Source organism: Lontra canadensis, unplaced genomic scaffold (assembly GCF_010015895.1).
Source record: "Lontra canadensis isolate GAN:19392208 unplaced genomic scaffold, GSC_riverotter_1.0 scaffold66, whole genome shotgun sequence".
In the NCBI taxonomy this organism is placed as follows: Eukaryota; Metazoa; Chordata; class Mammalia; order Carnivora; family Mustelidae; genus Lontra; species Lontra canadensis.
The window spans coordinates 7,114,676-7,140,353 of NW_022631060.1; the positions used below are offsets into that span (position 1 = coordinate 7,114,676).

The 25,678-nt window shown below is 48.6% G+C and overlaps 1 protein-coding gene across 6 annotated transcripts in view; it reads right to left on the reverse strand.

The window, feature by feature from the left end:
* Positions 1–620: 620 nt before the first annotated feature.
* Positions 621–25,678, reverse strand: part of KMT5B (lysine methyltransferase 5B) — a 50,658-nt gene continuing 25,600 nt past the window's right edge. For 2 of the 6 annotated variants that reach the window (XM_032879670.1, XM_032879668.1), the window contains 8 exons: positions 22,944–23,012; positions 18,624–18,789; positions 18,308–18,417; positions 16,482–16,648; positions 16,171–16,190; positions 15,952–16,088; positions 10,294–10,490; positions 621–3,674 (listed from right to left, as the gene is read on the reverse strand). In XM_032879670.1, coding sequence (XP_032735561.1) covers positions 2,191–3,674; positions 10,294–10,490; positions 15,952–16,088; positions 16,171–16,190; positions 16,482–16,648; positions 18,308–18,417; positions 18,624–18,789; positions 22,944–23,012 — 2,350 coding nt within the window. In that variant the 3' untranslated portion in view covers positions 621–2,190. Of the gene's footprint in view, positions 3,675–8,997; positions 10,210–10,293; positions 10,491–15,951; positions 16,089–16,170; positions 16,191–16,481; positions 16,649–18,307; positions 18,418–18,623; positions 18,790–22,943; positions 23,013–25,678 lie in introns of those variants that run through there. The other 4 variants (XM_032879674.1, XM_032879672.1, XM_032879669.1 and 1 more) reach the window with 4 other exon arrangements.

Here is a 25,678-nt window from a genome sequence, read left to right on the forward strand (position 1 = left end):
TGAGACTGAAGTCTCTGAACCTCTTCGACACACTCCACACTAAGGCGGGAGTGAAAGGGGTGGCCCACGGCTTTCTGGTACTTTCCAGACACGGAGTCTATGCTCGACCTTCCCCAGTGGCTGGAGACTCACACTTCTCCCCCGAGGGACAATGTGAGGACAGATGTGGTCCACAACGCGCTCTGAGGGCCTCAGGACAGAACCCGGGGGAACTGTTCTGCTTCGCAGCGGGGGGGGGGGGGGGGGGGGGCCCACCCGGGGGGCGGGGGGGGGGGGGGGGGGCGCAGCAGGGAAGCGGGTCTGCACCTGCCCTCCACGCTACCTGAGGGGTGACCTGCATGGGACAGACGGGAATGAGGCGACGTTAAGACCACACGAGTAACTCCTTAAAGAACATGAGGAGAAACAAAAACTCTACATTGCGAACACTTTTATGAGTATTATTAATTTCTACATGGAACCCCTATTGGCAGCTGTTTTATGGGACTCAGTTTAAAGGATGTTTCCCAGAACCTGGCAACCAGCAGGAATCACCAAAAGTAAGCATTGAGGTTTTCTCCACTGGACTTTTTGTTACGGGCAGATTCCTCTTAATATCTTAAGACATGGGCTACTTTTACTTTTCTATAGACACTACACGAATCCCCTAAATCGATCTTACTCAGGAACACTGTATATCTGAAAGTACACGTACACATTTCCCAGAAATAAGGAGACCCACTGGCGTCAAACACCTGCTACAGCTTTATATTCCCAAATTCTTTGTCCAATGATTTGTAAAATAATCCGGAGAAATGAAAGGTTGGTATTGAACATAAAGTAGTAATCAAAAATTTGCTCATTAAGTTACTTAAAATTAATTTCTCTTCTCAAAGTGCTTCAAAAAAAAATTAAATCTGACTCCTCTTTTCGTTTAACTGATAATATAGTCAAAAAATCTTTGATATTTTCATACATAAACTAACATAAGCCAAGAACTCCCACTGATGCAGTGCTTAAAACTATATATTTTATAATCTCCTATTTTATTGGCATGAATATTTCTAAACTTAAAAACCTTCCTGGTAAGTTCTTTTAATTTCTTATGACAAAAATTTCTCACAACACACAAGTATTTACAACATATACATTGTTCTCAGTTCTTTACATTGAATTTCAAAGACAAACATTTTTATAGGTTACCACAGAACAAAAGCTGTGACTCATGTTTTTATTTCATAAACTATTATAAGTTAAAGTGAATAGAGTTTTTAATATTCCTTGTAGCATTTTACAAGTGCAACAGAAACCTTGAAGACCCAAATTAAGAGAGCTGTAGTTCATTAGATAAATGTTGCCTGTTGTCATCACATTGTTCACAGCAAAGTTTTGAAAAAATAAGCACCAATCATTCTTGCAAAGAACAATTTTATCTAAAAGGATTGAAAAGTGTTAAATACAAGGTCTTTAATTTACATGACAAGCAATAAATACACTGACTCGGAACTTGTCCTCCACACTGCCGCTCTTGTACAGAAAATGTACTGGAAAATGAGCGGTCATGTGTGTCATTGTACTTTTTTTTTTTTTTTTAAAGAAACCAATTCAACTCCCGACCGATGGTTTGCTCTTTTGAGCAAGGCCACGCACAGTACACCTGGGCCAGCGGACAGTGTGAAATGACAAAACTCCGAGGTGGGGGGGACATCTAGCAAATAAATCAAAAAGCCAAAGATCATTGCTGGTGATATTAGCATATACTAGAAAACCTTAATATGCTGCTACTATGATTTGTTTTAAATTATTGTTTAGTCATATATTAAAGAGCCAGTTGATGCTCTTGGTTAAAAAAAAAGAGAGAGAAAAAAAAAAAGGAGAAAGAAAATTGTGTAGCCACATTATTGTTTTCAACGTCCCGTGTGGAAAGTCGCTATCACTGTACAATTTCGCTTGAGCCTTTATTTTACAACTGGGCTTTCCCTCTAACTCAGAATTGCACGTAGGAAGGCTATTTAAAAAGTACAATAAAAATTTGCACAAATCAGACCTAGGGAGAGTCAGCGGGCTGTACACTTTCTACAGTATGACGCTGCTAAGTGGAGAGACGAGGGAAGCGCGGCCGCTACAACGGTCTCGGGTGAGGAATTACTGACGGGAATTTGTTTTTATTTCTTTAAAGTAGGTTTCCCAAGCCAAACCGAGACCGCGCGCTCATGCGTTGAGCCGCAGAGACTGGTCTTCTCTCCTCCGGGAGGAGATGTCAATGTCGATGGAGTCCTTGCCCACGATCAGCCGCAGGCGCTTGGCCGGAGGGAGGGGAATGAAGTCGTCCTCGAAGTCCTCCTCGTAGTCCTCGTCCTCCTCGTCGCCGTCGGAGGAGGAGGGCTCGTCCGTGCTCTCCTCCCCGTACCGGCCGTAGTCGTCCACTTCCATGCGGGACTCCAGCAGCGAGAGAGGGTCGCCGCAGCACAGCCCATTCTCGTGGAGCCCCTCCGGGTGCGGCCCCCGACCCTCCTCGTCGCGCTTTAGCTGGATCTTCAGTTTCGTGGCGCTGCTGCCCGACCCTGAGTTAAAGCCGTTGTTGAGCTTGGCTACGTACAGGTTGTTATCGTTCTCGTGGTCTTTGCTTAGCTTGATGCTTATTTTTGAGGAATTCATGCCGTCGCTCTCCGGGTCGTTGGTCTTGCTGCTGCTGTCGTGGCGCCTCCGAAGAGTCAGTTTGGGGATCCCAGAGTTATTCTCCAGGATCAGCTGTGCGTCATACCTAGTGATGCGCCTCTTCTTTTTACTTTTTGCAGTTCTGAAGCCATCCTTCGTCTTGAAGCTGTCGGACGTGACGACCGGCCCGCTGCCGGGCGAAGGCGCCCAGTCCGGGTAGGCCCCGGGCGCGGGTTCCGAGGCGCCGTGCTCGGCCGGCTCGCAGGGGGCCCCCAGCACCTCGGGCGCCACGCCGGCTTCTCCAGGGGAGTCCGGCCCCTCGGCAGGCTCCTCGGCTTTCGCCAACGGTTTCCCAAGTTTCCCTTGCCGTGATTTCTTCTTCGACAAGCCGCTGTCACTCCTTGGACACTTGGCTTCCCCGCTGGGCGCCGCCTCGGGGGTCAGGTCCCCCTCCTGTGCCCGGGCAGCCGGCTGCTCGCTGCCACCGCCGTCCGGGCCCGCTGCTGGCGAGCCGCTCTTATAGCCGTCCGACGGGCTGGGATCCAGCGGGAGGTCAGAGGGCTCCTTCGGGGTCGGCCTCGTCCGCGCAGACCGCCTGGTGGTGTAGGCGCAGGGGGCGCCGTGCCCCAGCGGCGGGGCGCTTCGCCCGGAGCCCGCCCGGTGCTCCCTCGCCGCGTGTCTAGTTAAGCACCCACCGGCCGCCGCGGCTGGAGCCGGTCCCTCGGGCTCCTTCTCTTTCTTAATGGGTAAGTTTTTATACAGAACTACTTTGGGCTCTTTGAGTACTAAGTTTCCCATCTCGAGTTTTCTTGAAGCGCTCTTTTGCTCCAGCCGTTTGCAATGATTTCTTAATTTTATCTTTGAAAGTAAAGGCTTTGTAGGCTTTTTCAGTTTCTTTGGTACCCTGGAATTGTTTACATGAGTTAGCTTAGATGAGGTAGAGTTGGAAGAAGCTGGAATTCTTGACATAGACTGCCTTGTTAATGTTCTGTTCTTGCTGTTTTTTTTCACACCGACGGAAGATTTTCGGTTAGGAGCTGCAAGTTAAGAAGAAGAAAAAAAAGGATGAAAACCAGCCCAGGGAACACAGGCGCACTCAACACGCCGCCACCCAAACCTGCCGGCTACGAGAGGGTCGGGTCACAGCAGCGCGCGCGAGGGGCCCTGCCGGTCTGGGCCGGCACACGGGCACCCCCACGCCGCCTTCCTGTCACTTCCCAACCGCTGCCTCTGGTTTACGGAGCACCTCGGCACCTCCCGCAGCGAGGACCTGCGCTCCACCCGGAGCTCATCCATAACCCATCGTGATACTTGTCCCACAAGTAAGTATTTCTTTAGCTGGGTTATTTCCTCAGTCTTTGTAAACTTGAGGAAAAATCAGATTTTCTTTCACAAATTCTCAACATCATTCAAGATAGGTTTCTAAAACCCGTGACTCATTGACTCAAAGGAAGGGTATTACTTGACTGGTAATACAGAACATAAATACGTCATTGCTGAGCTCTAACACTCTACCACAGCGGTTTCAAACAAGCAAGGGAGACCCTAAGAACTATATACTGTTAATCCCACAATGAGCTGCACGACACGAAGTTCTTGCTTCAACTCCGCAAGGACCAGCAGACTTCCAGGGGCGGCAGGACGTTCTTGGCTGCGTCCCTCCAGGGACCGCCTGCTGCCAACCACCAAACTGAGGCGGAAGGAAGCCTGCGACTAGAGATGCACTCTTGGGACAAAGGGGGATCCAACTTCCTCTGGACAAGCGTACGGATAGGCTGCAAGGACCTACTGGGAATCGCCAACCTGAGGACCCCGATCAGATTCGCAAAATGCTTATGGGTGACTCAAGTTTAAGCTGCTTCCGCAGTGAGCTTGACCTTACCAGGGACTTTTGCTGTCTTTATGTTTTTCTCACCGTTGACAGTTTGGACCTGTATGCACAGTGTTTTACAGGAGTCCATTTCTCAATTCCTTATCGTCCCCCCCAGCCCCCACCTGAAACCCCTTCCTCATCAAACTACCCCTGAGTCATCCACTAAGGAAGCTGAGATGACGGAAGTAATAATCCCCATTTCTCACCAGAAAACAGGGAGAGTAAAATGCGACTATGGGTAAACCGAGCACACTGCCCGGCAGAGACTGTCGCCGTGGACTTGGCCAAGGGTTGCCAGGGCGACGGCTGTTCCTTCTGCATGGCTAAGCAAGTAAGTTACCACTAGTTAGCTTCTACTGAGAGAGAACGAGAATGCACTATAAGCATTCCCAACATATCAAACCACCAAGAAGAGAAGGCTCTGTACTCAAGGGTGTCTCATAAGAGGCTCTGGGGTACCCAAACCAGCACAGCTCCCAGGAGCGAGTGCCCGGACTGGACCCAGAAGGCGCGTCTCCGTATGGGCTACCCACCCCGAGGCAGCCACTCATTCTTAGAACAGCGGGAGTCGCAGTTTGGGCGCCATCAGACCGGAGAACTGATGTCGCAGGAACTGGAATCCTACAAACTCGCTGGAAAGGATTTTTTACAACACAAGCCTATACAGGGCCTTCTTTGGTTACAGGATTTCTTTATGCTCACAAGGCTTCCTACGAGGTCCGCTGAAGACATGTGCTTGCTGACGTGGGCGCGCGCCGGCGTCGGGCACTTTGGCCTTCTCAAACGTGGCTGTGAAGTCCCCCGGCTCAGCTCAGACTCCTCGAGGACCACTCCAGGACCCAACTTGGTGGCTGTCAGCCTCACTGTTCCTTTTGCCGCCCGTTCCCACGCCATACCCGCACCACCCCTTCGACACACACGCACCCCACGTGCTGTACCGCAAGCCCGCTGCAACCTGGATCCAGCTCGTCCCTCTAATGAGACAGCCTCTGGCAACCCTGGAACACCTTGTCATGCCATCCAGCAGCCACTCTCCAGCCCTGCCCTCCTCTTCCTTTCTCTGCAGAATGGGACACTGCTCACCGTTTTTCTTCCTGAAAACTCCCATCCCACTGGCTGCCCACGGGGGCACACTCTCCCATGCCGTGCCCTCGGCCCCCGGCAACTGCGTTCCTCAGGCCTCTGCTGTCCTAGGCCCTCTGGAAACGACACGCCTTCTCTGGGTGACAGGCACCCACCCCGACCCCCGCACGGCTCTTACCACTGATGCACCGGCCGCTCCCAAGCCACTTTCTCTAGCCCCCCTCCTAGAGTACAGATCAGTAACACCGAACACCTGCTGGCATCCAGACCGCCCCGAGGCTGGACCCCTCACCACAGTCAACACGCCCCCCGAACTGAACTCAGCATCAAGCTTCACGGCTGCTCTCCCTCTAAATTCTCCATCCTGCTCAGGAACACCACCATCCACACAGCTGCCCGAGCAGACGGCGGGAGGTCTCCCCGCCCTCCTGCTTTCCCTAACCGCCTCCCTCAGTCAGCCACCATGTCCCGTGGAGCCCCCTCCTGCGGCGTCCCTGTGGCCATCTACTTCTCTCGCTTCATAGCCCCTGCCTGAACCGCCGCGACTCCCTCCCCTACTTTTTCTCATCTCTCCCATCGCTTCCCCAACAGCCTGTTCTCTACCTTGTGGCCGGAGTGACTTTCCTAGTACAACATGTCACTGCCGGACTTCAAGACTTTCAGTCAAATGCCCTCAGAATAAATCCAAAAATTTCAACAATGGTCATATCCCTCCTTCCTACCCCCTACTCCAGCCACGATCTACTTTCCTTATTCAGGTCCTACACTCATCCCCGTGTCTCCATTTATGAATTCCCTCCACCCTGAAGACACTTTCCTAAGCCAGTCCCCTCCCCCCTTTAAGACTCCACTTAAGAAATGCTTTGCTCAGGGAGACGTTCAGGACTTTCTACAAATGACCACTTCCGTTTTCAAAGCACCTGAGATCCTCCTTAGTCCGGCTCATATCTTAATCCATTAGGTGAGTCTCATTTTCTGGTGATTCTGAATTCACCCCTGCTTCTAAAGGACTCCCCGCTAGCCGACTGCGGAACCCACCGACAGGGCGCTCGTGTTTGTGTTCTAAACCACACAGAACGGACTGTGTTGGATGCTACGGATTTGTTGATGTGGAGATCTCACTTACACGTGTTCGGTGTACAGGTCAGTCTAGCCTTTTGTTTTAAAAAGTTTCCCAACAAAACCCAGCAGAGGTATGATCAAGTCCAAGGTCAGAAGAGACCCAGAGAAGCTGGGCAAGGCCAACGTGAGCAATGTGACCAAGATGGGAACCCCGCGGGCGCCAAGGGCTCCTCCTGGACGGGTCTACACTGTCCTGGTTCAGGAGGACAGTGATGATAGGCTAGAGGAGGAAGACAGCAGCCACGCTGCCAATGAATGGGAGTCTGTCCAGGGACTGAGGACTCCGACTCAGCGGAGATCAGGCACCCCTGCGGCTGCTCTGGCCTCGGCGCAGCCACACCACGGGGCGACTCTACGGTCTGACGGCGGGGACAGATCTCCAGTGCACAAATCAAGAACAGTCATTCTAGGTGCAGAGACACATTCTTAGCAATTATTATATACTGATGCTGTGCGAAATGGCCCAATCAGTATGATCTCAATCCTAACATGCCTTCTTCGTAGTGCTATTAAGTCCACGGGGCAACCGAGTGCATCCGGCTGAGCGAGCCTCACATCGCCCACCTGCAAGGGGGAGAGCTGGCATCTGGACTGAGTGGCATCTGTGACTCAAGAGCTACCGTACTAAGTATGCCACAGAGTTACAGTGGCGGTCCCTGCTCCTGGGGACAGGACCCACATGGCACGGCCCTCACTGCCACCTCACGGTACCCTCCAAATCACAAGGCAGCCCTGTGTGGGCATCGAGAATGACAGCCAGACACGAGCAGCGAAATGACATCAAAGCTTCCCGTGCGCCTGGGCTGGCTTCGGTACTGGCAAGGCCCCCAAAACGCACACTATGCCCAGAAACCAAGGGAACGTGAGGGCCGGCCACAGCCTGGCATCTTCAGAACTTGAAGATCCAAAAAACCCTCAGTGAGACTGTAGAGTTCAGTTCAAGTCTGTCAGGCACAACAAGCATCTTCCATCGGACACGACCAGCCCAGACCGGCTGTCGGAAAGGACCGAGGAGTAGCCTACCGGCTCAGCTTCAGGGAGGGTTCAGATTGACAGTGAGGTCTCTGACCGCTGACAGAAGTGGGTGGCCCAGTCCACTATCTCTAGGACAGGCACTCCGGAGTTAAGATAAACTTATTCCACCGGCCTTGTCTTCCAGGCCTCACACCGACCTGTGGCACTGGCACGACTCACACCCCGGTTCGCGGCACTATGGGGGGGTGGCCTAGCCATCGAGCCACGAGAGGCCTAAGACACCACGCTCTTCTAATAATGGCCTTAAAATTCAGGCTTGTGGACTGAATTTGTGAAAATGGATTTCTTGTTGTCTCCTCTTTCCAGATGCTAAAGCCAAGTCAACTTGTGGCTCTAGAGACACCTTTCAAAAAAGAGATCTGCGCAGAAGAAAGAATTTTTCTCCCGACTAGGCAGAAATGTTTCTCTAAAAAAGAACACATAAGCTGTTCACTGCCTCCTCTGGGAGAGGCTCGGGCAGCCTGGGCTTTGCTCCCAGCTGCGATCTCAAAAAGTCTTTCTTTCAAACAGGTAGGAGGTTATGGTCGAGACACAGACACCAAAAGCAATCCCTTCTGGAAGAAAACCCGTGGGGACCTGACAGGACACTGCTGTGACGGTGGCCCAGCGGAGGGCGGGCTGCGAGGGCGGGCTGCGAGGGCTGGTGGTGGTAAGCCTCTCGCTCCTCCACAGTGTGGGGCCGTGTCTGTCAACTCTAGTGTCCGGCCCTCCACGTCAGCTCCATCCACCCTCCCAGTCCTCACAACTGTAATCCTGCAGAAAGGTGATCTGAACCGTCAGCACACCCCCATCCGCAATCACTGGGGAGCGCTGCATCGCCCCTCGGTGAGGCTGAGACCCCGGGTCAAAAGGACCCCGGCTCACTCTGCGCTTGCAGCCTGCTCCGCGTGACGACCTGGGTGCTTGCCGCACCCCGAGGGACGGGCCTGAGTCTCAGACATCTCCGCAGCTCTCCAGCAACTAGGAGGCTTCTGAGGATTTGGCTTACTAAGAAATACTCCCCAGACAGCCACACGGTAGTCGGCACTTTCAGAGGCTGCCTACGTTATGCTCTTTTCGACTCCGTGGTGTACTGAGTTCAGTATGCATACAGTAGGAATAGAGTTAATGCCCCCCGTGTCACAGAGCCGTCCGGCGTGCGCAGCGTGGTGGCCATGTCCGCGCTCTGTAGTGTTTCATGCATATATTTCTAAACCGGGCTTCACAAGTCTCCAGTTTCGCCAAGGAACCAGACTCCAAAAACAAAACGTTGATTATGTTCCATTTATTGTGAGAACCAACAGTCAACAGCGAGTGGCGGGCTAACTGCGCTCTTTCTGCTCACTTGGGGCAGGGACACTGGACTAGGAACACAGTACTGCTCTTCCGCTACGGGGTGACACCTGGCCCCTGACCTCCAGCAGCAGGTGGACGCAGGAACTCACGGCATGACGTTCCCCAATGCGGGAGAGGCCTTCCCTTCTCGCCTGGGTTTTCTGCAGGGGAGGGGTGCACCGCGCTGGGCTGCAAACAGCTGAAGATGGGGGGTGGGGAGCCTCAAGCAACTCGACTTCCAGAGGCACCAAGGCGCTACCAAGGACCTATGGCCACCTGGCGTGGCAAAACAGGTGTCCCTAGAGATCACTGAGTCAAAACTTGGAAACTTTATTCCTGTCAGAAACAAGTCAGACTAACGCGCCTACAGCTTTAGTGGCAACGAGAGGAAACCGGTGTTACCCAGAGGAAACCGGCAGCCACGAGCATGGTCCCAGGACTTCAAAGTTCCACAAACAGGACGCGCTTCCTTTTGCCCGGCTAGGCTGGCTCCACTTTCTTTCCTCTTTATGCTCCATTCTCTCTGTTTACAGTTTCCATACAGTCTTGCCCCCATGCACAACCGGTATCTTAACGCTGGCTTCTTCGTGGCACCTCCTGTTGCTTTCCGTGGTGGCCAGGGCACCACATCAGAGTACCAGCGACCTTCCGAACACTCCTCTATTGCAGCTCTGAGCCTGGGAGCTGGCGGTCTGGTGAATGGGCTCAGTTCGGTTGGAAAAAGGCAAGCAAGCGACAAAAAGGTGGAAGCCTTGAGGCCAGAGCTATGAACCGCCCAGGCTGGTGTCAGGTGTGCTAAGGGACTGGCTCGGCGCGCGGACATGGATGTGCCTCCACACCTCTACCCAGTCCTTCGTCTTCCTGTAGGACCTACCACCATCGCCACAGTCAAACTAACACCTTGAAAATGTTTCTCTCAAACTCAGGACGATCCTGGAACACATGATGAAGAATGTAGTATCCAGTTACCAGGAATTCAAGAAAAGCAGACAGTTCAGTCTAGAGGACAGGACTGAATCTGGAGGCGGGATACAGACTGCTTTTGTGCTCGGATCGTTTCTAGAACCTCGCGGTGCTGCTGAAGCATGTGAGTCCCAGAGCTTCTCTCAATATTTAAAAGATCGAAACTACTGAAGTGAAGCATACTTTAGAAAGACAACTGTGTGAAAATACTTTAAAAAATAATAATAATAAAAGAAGATAGACGCTTATCGATCTCCCTTACTTACTTGCATTGTTTTTTTCCTGAGTGGTATCTGCATCAGTGTTAGAGCTGACAGATTGACTGTCTGAGTTTTTGCTGCTGTCACCTAACTTTTTAAGCCTATTTAAGCGTTTATCTGTCTCTCTGAGTCCGTATTTGCTATTGATAACAGGAGCAGGTGCAGGCAGTCCCACTCTGGATTTAAAAGCACCGGTTCCCCGTCTGAAAGAGAAAACAGCACAGGTTAAACAGACAGTGTCCTTACTCCAAGGTCAGGTGCTGAGGGCTCACGGCCACCAGGTCAACAGATGTGGCGCGCTGATGAGGCCTCAATAATCACTGGAAATCCGTCAAGTCTAGGACTCGCAAAAGAATTAAAAATGTATAGAAAACTAATGCAGAAAACCCTCTAGATTTTAAACAACAAATTATTGTGACTATTATCAACTGATTATTCACTGCCCATGACAAACTCCTAGACCCTGAAGTCCAGGTGTAGATGGAAATAACTAATTCTTCCATTTCAAAGCTGGTGAGTCCAGAGTCAGGTCTACATTGTGGCTGAATTAACCCACCTGTTAATTGTATTCCAGCTCTGCTCTACGCAATTTACCTCTACAACACTGCATATTAAGAATTAACGAATTCAAAAGAAACCAGAGAATTTCCATAAATTAATTCATTACTTAGAACTCGATGTTAGATACAGACAAATATTAACTAAAAATCTATGCAAGGTGGCTACACTGTATCAGTGAAATTCTGACTTCTAGAACAATAAAAACTGTTTAATTTCTTTCATGTTACCAAGATAAACATGAATGACCGTAATTAACACAATGTTACTTAATAAAGGGCATTAAAATACTTGCTTTTATCACAGGACAAGAATCATTTATAGCTTACTCTAGTAATTTCTATTTTTTAAAATAATTTCTATTTTTATATAAATTCTTCTGAAGTGAAAGTGCTCAGGAAAGGCTCTCATCAACCTTACTGAACATAGCTCTGCAGATATTAACTTTATTCAGTGGGTACTGGTGAATTTCTACTCAGCTCAATTCGAGAATGTAAGTTAGTAAGGTTAAAAAAAAAAAGGTGTTAACATGTTCCAATTAAAAAATGAAAAATCCCTTTGGTCAAAATTGCCTTCACGGACTTGCCTCTGTCTTCAGCTTGTCAACGAAAAGCTGTACAACAGCCTCTGAACACACAGTAAGGCTGAGGGCGCCCTCTAGTCTGGGGGCAGGACCGGCCTGGGCAGGACCGGCCTCCGCAGGAGCCCATGTGGTTCCCTCCTGTGAGGATGCGGCTGAAGACACAGTAACCTCTCCCCCAAGTGGCCATATTGCTCCACTTTCAGCTCAGGGACAACAAAACTTTCAATTCCCCTTCCTACCACCTTACCTCTTAGAGCTTAGGGGCCACACACCTAAACCCATCACCAAAACCATCTCTGGTAAGTCGGGTGAGCATTCTTGCTTTCTATACCTTTCCAGAAGAGATCTGGTATTCCACTTTTATTACCATTTCTGCAAAAAAATCACAACAAACTGGGAGCCTGGGTGGCTTAGCTGGCTAAGCGTTTGCTTTCCGCCCAGGTCATGATCTCAGGGTCCTAGGATGGAGTCTGGCGTCGGGCTCCCTGCTCAGTGGGGAGCCTGCTTCCCCCTTGGCCTCTGCCCCTCCCCTGCTTGTATGTGCGCTTCTCTCTCAAATAAAAAAATCTTAAAAAAAAAAAAATCACAACAAACTTATTGTGTGGCTGCCTCAGTTCTGGTCTTGGGAAGTGTGTTAGAAGTCATGGTGGGGGGGGGCCTGGGTGGCTCAGTGGGTTAAAGCATCTGCCTTCGGCTCAAGTCATGATCTCAGGATCCTTGGATTGAGTCCAATCGGGTTCTCTGCTTAGCAGGGAGCCTGCTTCCCTTCCTCTCTCTCTGCCTGCCTCTTTGCTTACTTGTGATCTCTGTCTGTCAAATAAATAAATAAAATCTTAAAAAAAAAAAAAAAGTCATGGTAAAACGTCCAGATAATTGTTACCCAGACAGGCAAGCAGTTCCCACTCTACTCCACATGAAAACGTGTGCAGAGAGAAAATGCAGAAACGTCAAAGGCGATTTTATCTTACAGGTATCAAGAGAGTAATACAGTATTTTGAGATATTCCAGGTCTTTCCCCCATAACCTACAACATTTCTGGTTCATGTCTCGAAAAATGGGCCATAATTATGCTTAAATACAAATAATCACGGTGGAATTATTTTTTCTGGAAATTAGAGGCTTTTTTTGTTTTAAGTAAAACTCTACTATTCCTCTGCTTCTCTACTTCCCTGCTTTTCTCTTTCTAACGTATGCAAGGGAGGCGTGCTCCAGCTTGCTCAATGAGCAGAACAATCCCAGATCTAAGCCAGGAAGCGCAAGAGGCCAGTCAGCCACCCGCATGCCCGGGGCCGCGGGCACCAGCGCTAACCGCCTGCCCGTGTGTCATCCCCTGCTCCTCTGCCACGGTCCACACACCCGTCTATGCGGTTAGTCCTTTTTAAGCAAACAAAACCAAAAACACAACCAAGATGTATGGTACCACTCTGCAATCAGCTTTATCATCATGCGACAGACGGACACATCTAAACTGAACACAGGTTTTGGAAACTGTATTTTTTACACTGAATGAACAAACACTCCATGATGTAGTCAATCATTCCACGTCGGTGGTCAGTGAAACGTGCAGGGGTTTTGTTTTTGTTTGCCACCGTGAACACTGTCCTTGTACTGCTTGCAAACCAGCTCCTGACTAGCGAGGGCTATTTCCACAGGAGAGACTTCCATGGGGGACTGACCCCAGGGAGAAGGCACAGTTACTCTGAACGATGCTGTCAGACAACGCACGGCCCTACTAACAGGGTGAGTGCCTGCTTCTCCACACCCTCACCACCACTACAGACTCTCTCTCTCACGTTTTGCCAACTGGACAGTGACAATGAACGCCTGATTACTGTTCTAACTGCCTTGTTTATGGCCATGATTTTCTGTGCGGCGTCCTCCTTAACTTTCTCTTCTAGAGTCTGTCTTTTGAGCTTCTAGGAGCTTTCTGTTATTCGGATTATTAACTCTTTGCCATCTGTGTACTGTTTTCCCTTCGGTTCATCAGTTGTCTTTGATTTTACTTTTGACATTTCAAACATTTTTGTATTCACTGTTTTTTTTACCTTCTTTCAAAACATCTGTACTAGGCCAAGGTTAGAGAGCTATTCTATTTTTTTCTAACAATTTTGCATTGTATTTTAAAATTTTAATCTTTAACCCATCTTGAACTCAGCTTGGTCTTCTTCCAGATGCAGAGCGAATGATACTAACATCATCCATTAGACAAATCATCTCCCCGTGTGGGATATCAGATCTCACACACGTTCGCCTCTGTTTCAAGCCTCTCTGTTCATGTCCTTTTATCCGTTTGTCCACTTCTGGGCCAACAGCATCCAGTGTTGATCACAACAGTTTCCTGGCTACTTTTTTTAAAAATATTTTATTTATTTATTTGACAGATAGAGATCTCAAGTAGGCAGAGAGGCAGGCAGAGAGAGAGGGGTAAGCAGGCTCCCTGCTGAGCAGAGAGCCCGATGTGGGGCTCGATCCCAGGACCCTGAGATCATGACCTGAGCCGAAGGCAGAGGCTTAACCCGCTGAGCCACCCAGGCGCCCCTCCTGGCTACTTCTGCTACCCACTAATGCAAATCTCCTCTAACTCTACTTTAGAAATTGTTTCTTGGCTATCATCAGACATATTTCCACATAAACTTAAAAAATAATCTAATCCTTCATATTTTTTGGTCCCTCGTTAGAATTTATTTCTCACATTTTCTGCAGTAAAATCCACAGCACTTACTCAAGAACCCATTACATTCCCAACAGCGATCGTCAGGATGGTGACAGCCAGAAAGGAGCATCAGACGCATCCTGGACGCTTACCGATGATCTTGGAGCCTTCGTAAGCCTTCTGCTCGCCCCCCTCGCTCATCCTGTAGCCCCGGGCAGAGCACACGTGGGCATGTCCCTGTCACTGCTGCCCTCACAGCTGGCATCGCTCTAGGCCTGTCCACCCAGCACGTACCAGACCTTACCTAAGTCAACTACTCAGTTAACCGCTGACTAGTAACTGGGTGAGTCCGGCTCCTCTCACCCTCTTGGGTGTTCCTAAGACTTTCAAGAATATCTGCGATCAACCTTGAAATCGCTGTGCTCGAATAGTGTGAAAAGAGCCTTGGCCACTGCCGGGAGTGAGCCTTTCCCCCACGAACGGATCTGCTCGTGTGTCTACTTACTCCTCACACTAACCCTGGGGGGGGAGGTGGGCTCACCCCCACCTGGCCAGTGAGAAAGTGAGGCTCGCAGAGCACAGAAGGGCCTGAGGAGCAGGACACACGCGATTCCAGGAAAAGAGCAGCTTCAGGCCGGGTTCAGAATCCCGAGTACACGGTCACGTTTCCCCAGGCCGCCTCCGAAAGCTGACCCGGCACGCCGTGTGCTGCGTTCGTTCATTCGGTGACCAAAACACTAGTTAGTGCCAGGCTGTTCCGGAGGCCGGGGATACAGTACGCAGCAAGTGAAAAGGCTGCGAAATCTCTGCCTCCATAGAGCTTCCACTCCAATGGGCAAATGACCAGAAGCCACAGAATAACCTGACAGCTAACATCTGAGAACCGACTGTGCTGTTCTGCGTGCTTTGCGGGAAATAACAAATTTAACCCTCACAGTGACGCTGTGAGCTCCCTTCTAGTGTTATCCCCACTTTACAGACGGTGTAAGTGAGGCACAGAAAGCACCTAAGCTGCTCAAGCTCCCGCAGCTGACGAAGTGCAGCCACAGTGTCTGAGCTCCGGCAGATGGCACTCGGCTCGGGCACGTCATGAGGCATTATTCAAGTATAATTAAACCACTTCGTGGACTAGAGCTCTTTTTGTGAGCTGTTCTAAGATTTAACCAACATTCAAACCACTTTTTATGTAGAAAATACAGTTTTTACACCCACCCCCCACACCCCCCAAAAAGGGGAGGGAGCAAAAACTCAGCGGCACCAGGAACAGGTTTTCTGCCATTCCTTGTGGCAAGGACCACGGTGACGGGAGAGGTTCCTTATTAAGGAAGAGACAGAACTCAGGAATTATGAAAAGCATGGACATCAAAACATAAAAATTCCCGTGGTGAGCACAGCAGAACGTGAACACAGGCCGAATCACTATGCTGCACACCTGAAGCTGACCTACTGTGGTGTGTCAACTACACTCGGGTAAAAAAATTAAAACCAACCAACCAACCATAAAAATTCCAGAAGCCACAGTTTGGTAATACTCAAGACAACTTCAGGTTTTTTACCAAATTATCAATGGTGAATGTCACTTGCTATTTTTTGGGCAACCCCACTCCGCACTGTGTGTGTGTGCGTGCATACACACGTGTGTTATTTCCCATTCTCTCTTTCGGCACACTGGCATCCTGAGCTACTCAGAAGCAGCAGCAGCTGGTAATAACATTTCACAGGCTGACGTGCCCACGTCCCTGAAGAGCTCTGCATCTTGGGCTGCTCACGTGCGCTGTGCCAGGTGCAAGGCTACGGAACACAGAAGACCACCCTGTGTGGAGGAAGTGACATCAGCTCGTGCCCACAACCGCCTTACTTGATACGCTACCTTTCGCAAGTGTAACACTCGCAGAACTCATTATTTTCTCCAAAAAACCCGTCTCCATAATAACAAGAAATCTCTTCTCCAGGCTCAATGTCTCTCAGGGCCTTCACACACGCCGTATCTCGACCGGTTGACACAAACTGAAATACAAACGGCTCATTAAGAAACTCATATGTGAGGCAGAAACAAAACACACAAGAAATAAAAAAGGTCTCTGCTTACCTTGCAGTTAGGTCTGCAATCTGAAAAATGTCCAAAAGATAAAGTCAATTAACTGTAGATAAGATCTGAAACACGAACAATTACAGAAATCTGAAATAAGCTTTCCACGTAATTTTATAACTTTCGATAGAAGTTTATGTCTCAAGTTCAACCACATCATTATTTATTTACTAAGCCGGTGGGGAAAGATAAAGATGTCCCATCGCCCACCTCCTCTGCAGGGAGACGAGGTTTTAGACGGTCTGACGAGGCCATGCCAAGTCTTAGCAGTCCTGCCCGCCACGCGCGCCCGCCCGACAAGCACAGCTTACCATGGTTGATAAAGGCGGCGGGGCCAAGCCAGAGCTGAGCACAGTTTTTCCTCGTGGAATACATGACACTGAAGTCGTTCTCTCCGTGTCTAAGTAGCATGTTCTCCTCAATTTCTGAAAGTTCGGCAATACAACCCACCAGTAATTCTATTTTGTCATTTCGTTTCCTATTTAAAATATGTCATGTTAAAAATTACTAGTAATTATAAATAACAAGGCTTCTTTTTAATAAAATAAGCCTGTCCAATCAACAGCAGGAATTGAGAATGCCTAGTTGTGTGTCTATCAGCTGAGACCCCGGGACCTCCACCAGGCTCCGTCCTTGCCCACCCTGGCAGCCCCATCCTGCCTTGTGCCCCGGCTGCCTGTGCAGCTGCCTGGTTGCTCTGAGGCCTGGGAGGCACTCCAGGCCGGAAGCTGCGCCACCACCCCGTCTGCGTCCCCTGCAGCACGCACTGTCGTGTTCTGTAGGCGGGAAGGACTCCAGTACCCGCGGCCCTGAACACAACCTGCTGACAGTGGATGAGGGAGACAGAGACAAGCAGGAGGAAAGGCCTCGGGGACCCAGGACTGGGATGCCACCCTCTAGAGCAGCACCATCCAAGAGAAACATGACGGAAGCCAAACACGGAATCCTCCACGTTCTAGCAGCCACATTAAGAAAGGAAAGACCAGGGCGCCTGGGTGGCTCAGTGGGTTAAGCCTCTGCCTTCGGCTCAGGTCATGATCCCAGGGTTCTGGGATCGAGTCCCGCATCAGGCTCTCTGTTCAGCAGGGAGCCTGCTTCCCCAACCCCCCCATCTGTCTCTCTGCCTGCTTGTGATCTGTCAAATAAATAAATAAAATCTTAAAGAAAGAAAAGAAAGACCACGTGGAATTACTTTTTGTTGTGTATTTTAACACAATATACCCCCAGTCCTATTCCAGCAGGTCATCAATGGAAGAAATAACGAGAACTACAGTTTAATGTAACATCTGGCACATAAAGCACACGGACAGCTCACACTGAGCCGCAAGTGGCTGTGCCTGCTGCACTGGACAGCGCAGTTCTGGAAGACAAGACCTCAAAGCCCAACGTCTGCCAACAACACGGGGAGCCTGTGGAGCAGGGGACCGGGCTCGAGATGCTCCCACGTACGTTCACGAGCACACGCCTATCCCAGAGGCCTGGGCGCGCTGCTCTTTGGCCATCCCATTCTCGGGTACCTGATTCTAACCTTTTTGCTATAAAAAATACTGAGGGGATTAAAGGCAGCTTATGAGAGGGGCAACATGTTCCTTCTCCTGGGAGATAACGTAAGAACAGGCATCAGAGGAAACACATAATCCCATATTCTCTCTCTCCTAAATGGCTTTCCTCCTCCTACCTGGGCTCAACTTCACCACCCGACTTACACGGGCACATATGTCTGTGTGGACATTTAGGCAGGCAATGCAGCAGAGCATTCCCACCTGTGAAAGTCCTAGGATCATTAAGACTTCACACCCCACCTTCCTCTAGGCAGCAGGAGATGGACCCTTGAAGCCAGGGGCTCCAGCCCTGGTGCCCACAGGCTTTCAGTAGCCTCTTCGCGGAGCTGCGCTCAGGCTCAGTAAAAGGAAGACAAGCAGTACGGTGGCTTAGGGACAGGGTCTGGTTCAAGTGAAATTTCTAATTTTGCTGTCCTGACCCAGGTCACTGGGCCAAGGCACTGGCACTGCCCTGACTTCTTTATGGTGAGCTCTGGCTTCACTCCTTCCCATAAGTTTCTCGGCACTCCCGCAGTTACTGAGGAGAGCCCTTTAATTAAAATGAAGCTATGGGCTTATACTAGTATAATAGTTACCACTCTTTTGTTGCAACTATTTTGGCTCCATTTTGTTCAGATGAGTATCTATTACAAGGTAGTATTTCAAATCCACTGTCAGTTGCAAACATTCGCAAGTAAATAAATACCTAAAACAGAAAAAAAATTAACTTTGTATCAAATCGTTTATCCTATTAGACTTGCTCAGTTATAAAAAGCAAACCATCACCAACAATGTAAAACATTTAAGATAATTAAGTAACAAACTCTGTTGTTTCAGTATTCACTAAAATTTAAGCTTTAGTTTCCTCTTAACCAAACAGAAAAACAGTATTAATCTTATCAATAAACCTACATGTTCCTTGAATAATTTCTCCTGCATTTTGTTCTTGTTGAGAAAATAATGCCGTGCCCATTCGCCTGAAGTCAAACATTTGAAGGCTTTCTCCAAGTGTTCATCTTTCTTAAAACGTTCAATGACTTCCTTTAGTTCCTCTTGCCTTCCCTTAATAGGCCGAAATCTGAACAAAATCAAAACATTCACTTTAGTTATTGTCATCATCCCTGGGACACTGCTGTGAGCTCCTGAGATAAGAGATAATAACCTAAAAGCAGCCAGACTTAAAAAAGACAATAATCAATAATCCTGATAACTACTGCTCAAGTAATAGTGCTCACCAGGAACTAGAACTTCTCTTTCTTCAAACTGTATGTCGCTATTTTTATTTACTGTTACCTCATTTAACTGAGAAATGGCCAGAGGACTCAGATGAAAGCTGTCTGACTCAGGCTCACGCTAGCCAGCTACTTCGGATGGTACAAAGTATCTAGAACAGAACGCGTCTACCTGAGAGTTAGAATGACAAGATTTTTTTAAAACATGCAGAACCAAACCAGAAGAGTGCAAGGCAATGAGCTTCAGAGGAATGAAGCAAACAACGTCATGCTGTCAACAACATTCTCCATGTGCACAGTTAGAAAAATCCCAAACCAACTAGTATCCCAGGAGCTACCGAAACACGTCTTAACATTCTAACACCCACGTGAAATCAATCTTTGATAAATACATTCAGAGAGCGAAGGAGAGTTTTGCAAAACGCACAACTCTAGCGGGGATACTGCTGAACTGGTGATCTCAAAGGGAAAAACCGCTGGGGTAGAATCCTGAAGGGCTTCTACGTAAAACCAGCCATGCCTTCAGAATACTGCACCATCGTGGCCCGAGAAAGACTCTGTAAAGCCCCTTATTCTAAAGCTGTGTTCTCTCAGTAAAACGTGTACTTGCATCTTAATTTTAAAATTTCCTCTCGTGTCAATTTCCTTTGGTTTATTTTCCCAAATAAAGTTCTTTTGTTTTGTTTTTGGAATGTCCAACAATAAAATAGGAGCTTGACCGCTATTCAAATAAACTGTTAAGAAGAAACTATTAGTGGTGGAGATGAAAATGTATTTGAACTACGCATCTTACCCCAACAATTAAAACTGAATGTCTTGTGAACCCTGCGCGCATGAACGTGGAAGTAAGATCTGGCACTAACTCCAGCACGGGGAGAATCCAAGCAGAACTTTTTTCCAGGTAAGCCATCACAAAGGCCCTCATCACATGTTAGTGAGATTTCAAGCCACAGCACCTCACCAAGCATTCTTTACTAGGTGCTGAGTACACAGCTGGTGTGGAAAAAAATATGAGAGAAGACATGACCGCTGCTCTTGAATGGAAAAACCCTCTGGGACTAAGAGACACACCCTGTACCCAGCCGCTAAGCAGGGGCACGGCTCCGCTACTGCAAGGGAACAGGGTACAAACCACAGCCGACAGCGCTTCCAAGTGTGGCGACTACAACTAAGGGTAAGGTAAGTCACTGCTCAGTGACTGAGCAGTGAGGACAGCAGCGGCGGCAGGCGGAGTGAGGGAAGCTGAAGCAGAGGATCTTAACGCGGGTGGATTCAAAGAGTTGAACAGGGGCTGAGGGATTCTGCTTGGCCAGCAACACTGAGGGAAAGTGCTAGAACAAGGAAGAGGGTAGACGTGAGCCCCTGAGTGGGGGGAGTGCTGTTTACTGGACAGGACCCCTAGGGGACCTCCACTCTAGAAATGCAAGCTGACCCCCACCGGGAACCAACAAGCCACAGCCTCAGGTGTCAGTAAGCCTCCCACAGCCAGTGAGCGGAACTATGAGAGAGACTCCAGGCGTATCGCGGAGAGATCATACGACCAAGGGGACAATGCCCTATATTATTTTCCATTCCAGTCAATCAGCACACCAGCTCTCACAGGCAGGCGAGTGCAAGTCCTTTAAACAATTCAGAAGGTCTCTGGGCTGTCGGGATAGGGTTTCGGGGAACCACTGCTAAAACGATCTACAAAATCCCCTGCAGAGTTGTGGGAACATCCACACTTCCACACCGACAGAATATTAAACCGCTCACTCGCAGCCACCACAAGAGACCTCGTCAAGATTGGCTTTCTTAGAAGACCTGAACCCTCCTGGCCCCAGCGCGGCACTGGGAAGCTCCCTGCAGAGAAAGGACACAAACGGCAGCTGTCGGCTCCGGCACAGCTCCTCGAGCACGACAGGCTATGAGATGGCGGGAAAGAGAGGACCCACGTTTTGAGGAGGAAGCAGAAAAGCCAGCGTTCACTTAGAGCAGAAGCGAGCAGTCACCTGCGAGGTCGGCGGCAGGGAACCGAGTTTCACGCTTTAAGCTGACCCGACGACTCGACGCCTTAGAAAGCGAGCCCAAGTCAGGGCTAAATCCACCTCAAGCTCCTAAGAAGGCGTCAGAAGTAAGCTACAGACCTGAAACGGAGAAACGGAGGCTGGCTCCTCCAGACAGGCTTTCTGCGCGCGCTCCACTGCGGGACACCCGCCCTCCCTCTCTGAAAACGCCTGCCAGCCCTCCTTGGTTCTGCTTCCCCTCTGTCCACGATGCCAAGGAACTCACACGCTGAAACCGACCCGAGACAACCGGCTGTCGGTCCGGGGGCAGTCTGTCTTGGGTCTCCCGCGCCCACTTCGTTTCTGCGTTCCCGACTTCGACTGCTTCGAGCACAAACAAAACCCCTGCAACTGTCCCCTGCTGCTACCCACTGGCGAGGACCTCCATTTCACATTAGATGGAATTTCCTGTCCAAACCCACTGTGTTAGCTGGCTGCCGCAGGCGTGAAATGACAGTGAGGCAAAGGAGGAAGAGACGGTTCTGGGTGCAGACAGAAGGGGACGGAAAAGGTTTTCGATGACCCTATAGGGGCACATCAAAACCACCTGGCTGGCAGTTCAAGTCAAAGCCCATTACCACAGATACTGCGGGGAGATAAATTACTGAGTAACATAATTGTTACAACTAACCGGGCCAGAGCAAAAGGCACTGAAAACCCTAGAAAAAAGTGAACTATTTTTTCTATTACTGAGGAGAAAAATACCCTTTGTCCTCTCCTTAACCACAATCGTTCTAAACCTACCACGCAAACTGTACAAAACTACCCTCACACCACAGTTCTTAGAGCTGGAAGAATATTTAGGTTATGCGAAACGAAGCTCTTGTCCATCAGTGAGGAAAACAAGGCCTAATGAGGGCTGTTAATAGAGGGACTATTACCACCAAGGCCTTGTGCCCAGTCCCACTCTCTGACGCAGACTCTGAGGGCCCTCTGCTGTTTCATGATCAGAAGAGGATTTGACCTACGTTCGCCACTGAGCACAGCAGGGCCCAGCCAGAGACTGGAAGTGGACTCAAATATCTACTTTTGAATTTCGTATCTGGGGGGGGTGGCAAATGGCATGGTAGGGCAGACAAGAGACAGGTCTCTGGCATTTCCAAATCAGTATGTCCCTCTTCCCTCTCTTAATACAAACTTTACAACTTTAAATGAACCAAACGTTTTTCTCTTCCCACATGTCTGATCAATGGCTGGTATAAGAAATACAAAAATATGTCACTTAAATCATTTATTATTAAAAAGGGCAGAAAGAAACATGAATTCACACTCCCACACACCTGTTCCCCACTCTTTCCAGAGACTGACTTCCCAGGTTTTCTTGCTATTTGGTTTTTCTGTTTCCAAACCCAAGGGACCACTGTGGCAATGAAGGGAAGCGGCAGATGTGTGTTAGCTGTACTACTGTGCCCTTCCATTAGCATGTACACCCAAGAGCTGACTGGAGGGAGGGCGAGAGAGGAGGGGGACAGAAAAAAGGGGGCAAGGGAAGGAGGGAGGAAGAGAGAGAAAATGCTCAAATATTTAAGGTATAAAATAAGACCGTGAGGCAACATTGCGAACACATTTCCCCCTCTGAAGAAAGTTCGACTGCACACGGACAGCTGGCAGACGCTGAGGAATCATGCTAGAACCACAGCTCCTCATTCCTTCTGGACCTGAAAGGAAACGACCACCAGAGACATACCTGGCTGAGTCCTGCAATCAGTGCTCAGCTAATCCCAGGGGGTGACTCCTGATCTTTTGATGAATGCTCTCTCTTAAAATTACCCTGTTGTGGAGTACAAGTGGTTTTTTAAATGCAGCTATTACTAACATCAAACTATTTTAAATGGTTTGCAAAATGCTCTAAAAATCGTGTCTATGCTGACACCTCCAATTACTTAAAGGAACGCGGCACGGACTGACACAGGTTAGTTGGTATCTTCTTACCGTTCGTAACGCGCTCTACCTACCTCACAGGGTTGTTGTGAGGAAAACTGTCAGATTTTGAAAAATGCCTTGAGCTCCTCGAAGGAAAGGCGCTATATAAATGCAAAAACAAACAACAATGATAAAAACTATTTGTATAAGTTGTATTTATAACTTCTAAACAGACTTACAATAGTCGTCATCCCACAAGTCCTTACCACACTGTGACACCCAAGAGCTCTGGGAAGCTGTGGGCAGACTCAGCACAGTAACAAAGGCCGAGATGCCCAAATTCTCCTTCCCACGCGACATCCTCTCCCCCTCGATCACATTAAGTTAGAATGCCTAAAAATGTCTTTTTGTTTTCTAATCAAGCACTTGATTTTAAAGTAACATTTAAAGTGATTTATAAATTCTCACCCCACAATGGATATTAAAGTCAAATATATAAATAAACAAAATTAGATGGTCACAGCAAAGGGTAAGACAGGCCGAAGTATAAATTGGATTAGAAAAATAGAGAAAAGTTCCAAAATTCCTGGGAAGATTCTCCCCATTTCTTCATTGTGTTATTTCCTGCCCAGTGCCCCCCACTCCCCAGGAGATGGAAACCTCCAGGTCATGCCGCCTACAACAAGGGATATTAGGAAGGCATCCACCCCTGCTTTAAACTATCACCTCTCCATGTGCCTTTTTTTTTTTTTTTAAGATTTTATTTATTTATTAATTTGTCAGAGAGAGAGAGAGAGACAGAGCATAAGCAGAGGAGCCTGATGTGGGACTTGATCCCAGGACCCTGGGATTGTGACCTGAGCCGAAGGCAGATGCTTAACCAACTGAGCCACTCAGGTGTCCCTCTCCATACTCTTTTTAAAAAATCAGAGACAATGAAGAAAAAAAAAAATCAGAGGCATGACTGGCAACTCTGCTCTCTGCTCTCAAATTCATATGAAATAATTATATTCATAATTCATATTCATATTCATAATTAACAAAAGTCAACTAAATCTAAATATTTCCTAATAAATTGAAATTACCACTTTGTTTATACCATTTCTAGATAATCATGGTATAACCGTGACTTACTTGTCTGTAAATGTAGGGATCTATCAAGATTAAAACATAAACATTCATAAGAGAGCCAGCTAGGGAATTTTTTTTTTTGAGATTTTATTTATTTATTTGACAGACAGAGAGCACAAGGAGGCAGAGAGGCTGGCAGAGAGGGAGGGAGAAGCAGGGAGAGAGGGAGAGAGTCTCAAGCTGACTCCTGGCTGAGTGCGGAGACCGAAGCGGGGCTCAATCCCACGACCCCGAGATCACACCCTAAGCTGAAACCAAGAGTTGGACACTCAACTCACTAAGCCACCCGGTGCCCCAGACCGCATATTTTCACATGAGCCTAGGAAACTACTGATAAGGAACTTTTTAACACTGATGACATCATGACAAAGCTCAGTAGGTCAGATGGCCTAGGACCTTGCTATTCCAAGCACAGGCGGAAGCTTGTTACAAGCGGAGCGTCTCAGGCCCCAGCCCACAGCTCCTGAATCAGAAACTGCGCCTGCACGAGACTCCCCAAGTGACTCACGTGTAAACTAAGTGTGGGAAGCAGTCGTCAAAGAGGACTTTTATTTAAAAATCGGAGTCATCTCCTACTGCAGAAGCTCATCTTTGGCACAAATGGCTGGGGAGAGGGACGTGAATACACAGGAATTCTTTCCTAAACCACTGAAAATAATTTAATTCTGATGCAATGCTTTCTAAGACAGCTTACGTGTTCCCGTGTTTCAGTATACAAGGCATGATGAATGTCATGTTCATTCTTTCTTCTCGTTCTTGATGACTCTGGGTCATAATTATGGGCCTTTGCAGTAATACCCAGAGTATCTCTCAAACTGTTATGTGAAAGTGAGTCACGTTTCTGAAATATTATCAGGACCTTCCAGGAGAACGGGCGCCGGCCTCACTGGGGAAAGAAGGGAAATGGACTCAAAACAATCCAAATCAGATTCTAACTGGATCTAGGGCATCCGGTCCTATTGACTTTCTAGACAACAGCCATCCACCTGCCTACTTAGAAAATCTAGGTCTCTGCCCCTCTGACAGCCGGGGCTGTTTCAGTAAGTCTTCAAATCCATGGCAACTCGTCACTTCATTTTAGCAAGGAAAGGAAAGATCTATGATGCCGGGAAATCACGTGAAAATACCAAAGGCTTGCGGCCTCTGGGTGGCTCAGTCGGTTAAGCATCTGCCTTCAGCTCAGGTCATGATCCCGGGGTCCTGGGGTTGAGCCCCACGTCAGGCTCTCTGCTCAGCAGTGAGTCTGCCTCTCCCTCTCCCCCTGTTCATTCCCTTTCTCTCTCTCACATAAAATCTTTTAAAAAGAAAAAAGGAAAAAATACCAAAGGCTCATTTTTATCTGAATTACTTCTTTCTCAATTTAGAATATAATTGATAAATGAATCATATGGTCTCTTGTTTTAAATTCTAGCAAGGGACAGAATTAAAACAGGAAAAATGGCACAAGATTTCCTCTAATCACCTTTACTCACCAGTTCCTCCCTCACCCCGCTACCAGCGACTAGTCACCTGGTGATCAGGTCTCTCTAGGGCTGTCACTGGCCCTTGAGCTACAAAAATCAGCGCAAGTGTGAGGAGGATGGGAGGGATCAGGGCCTAGAACTGGCTTGACATTCTCAGTCCCTGCTGTTAACACTCTTCCACCAGCCTTGAAAACCCTTTGCCAACTCAAGTCAAGAGGTAAAGAAGAGTTGTG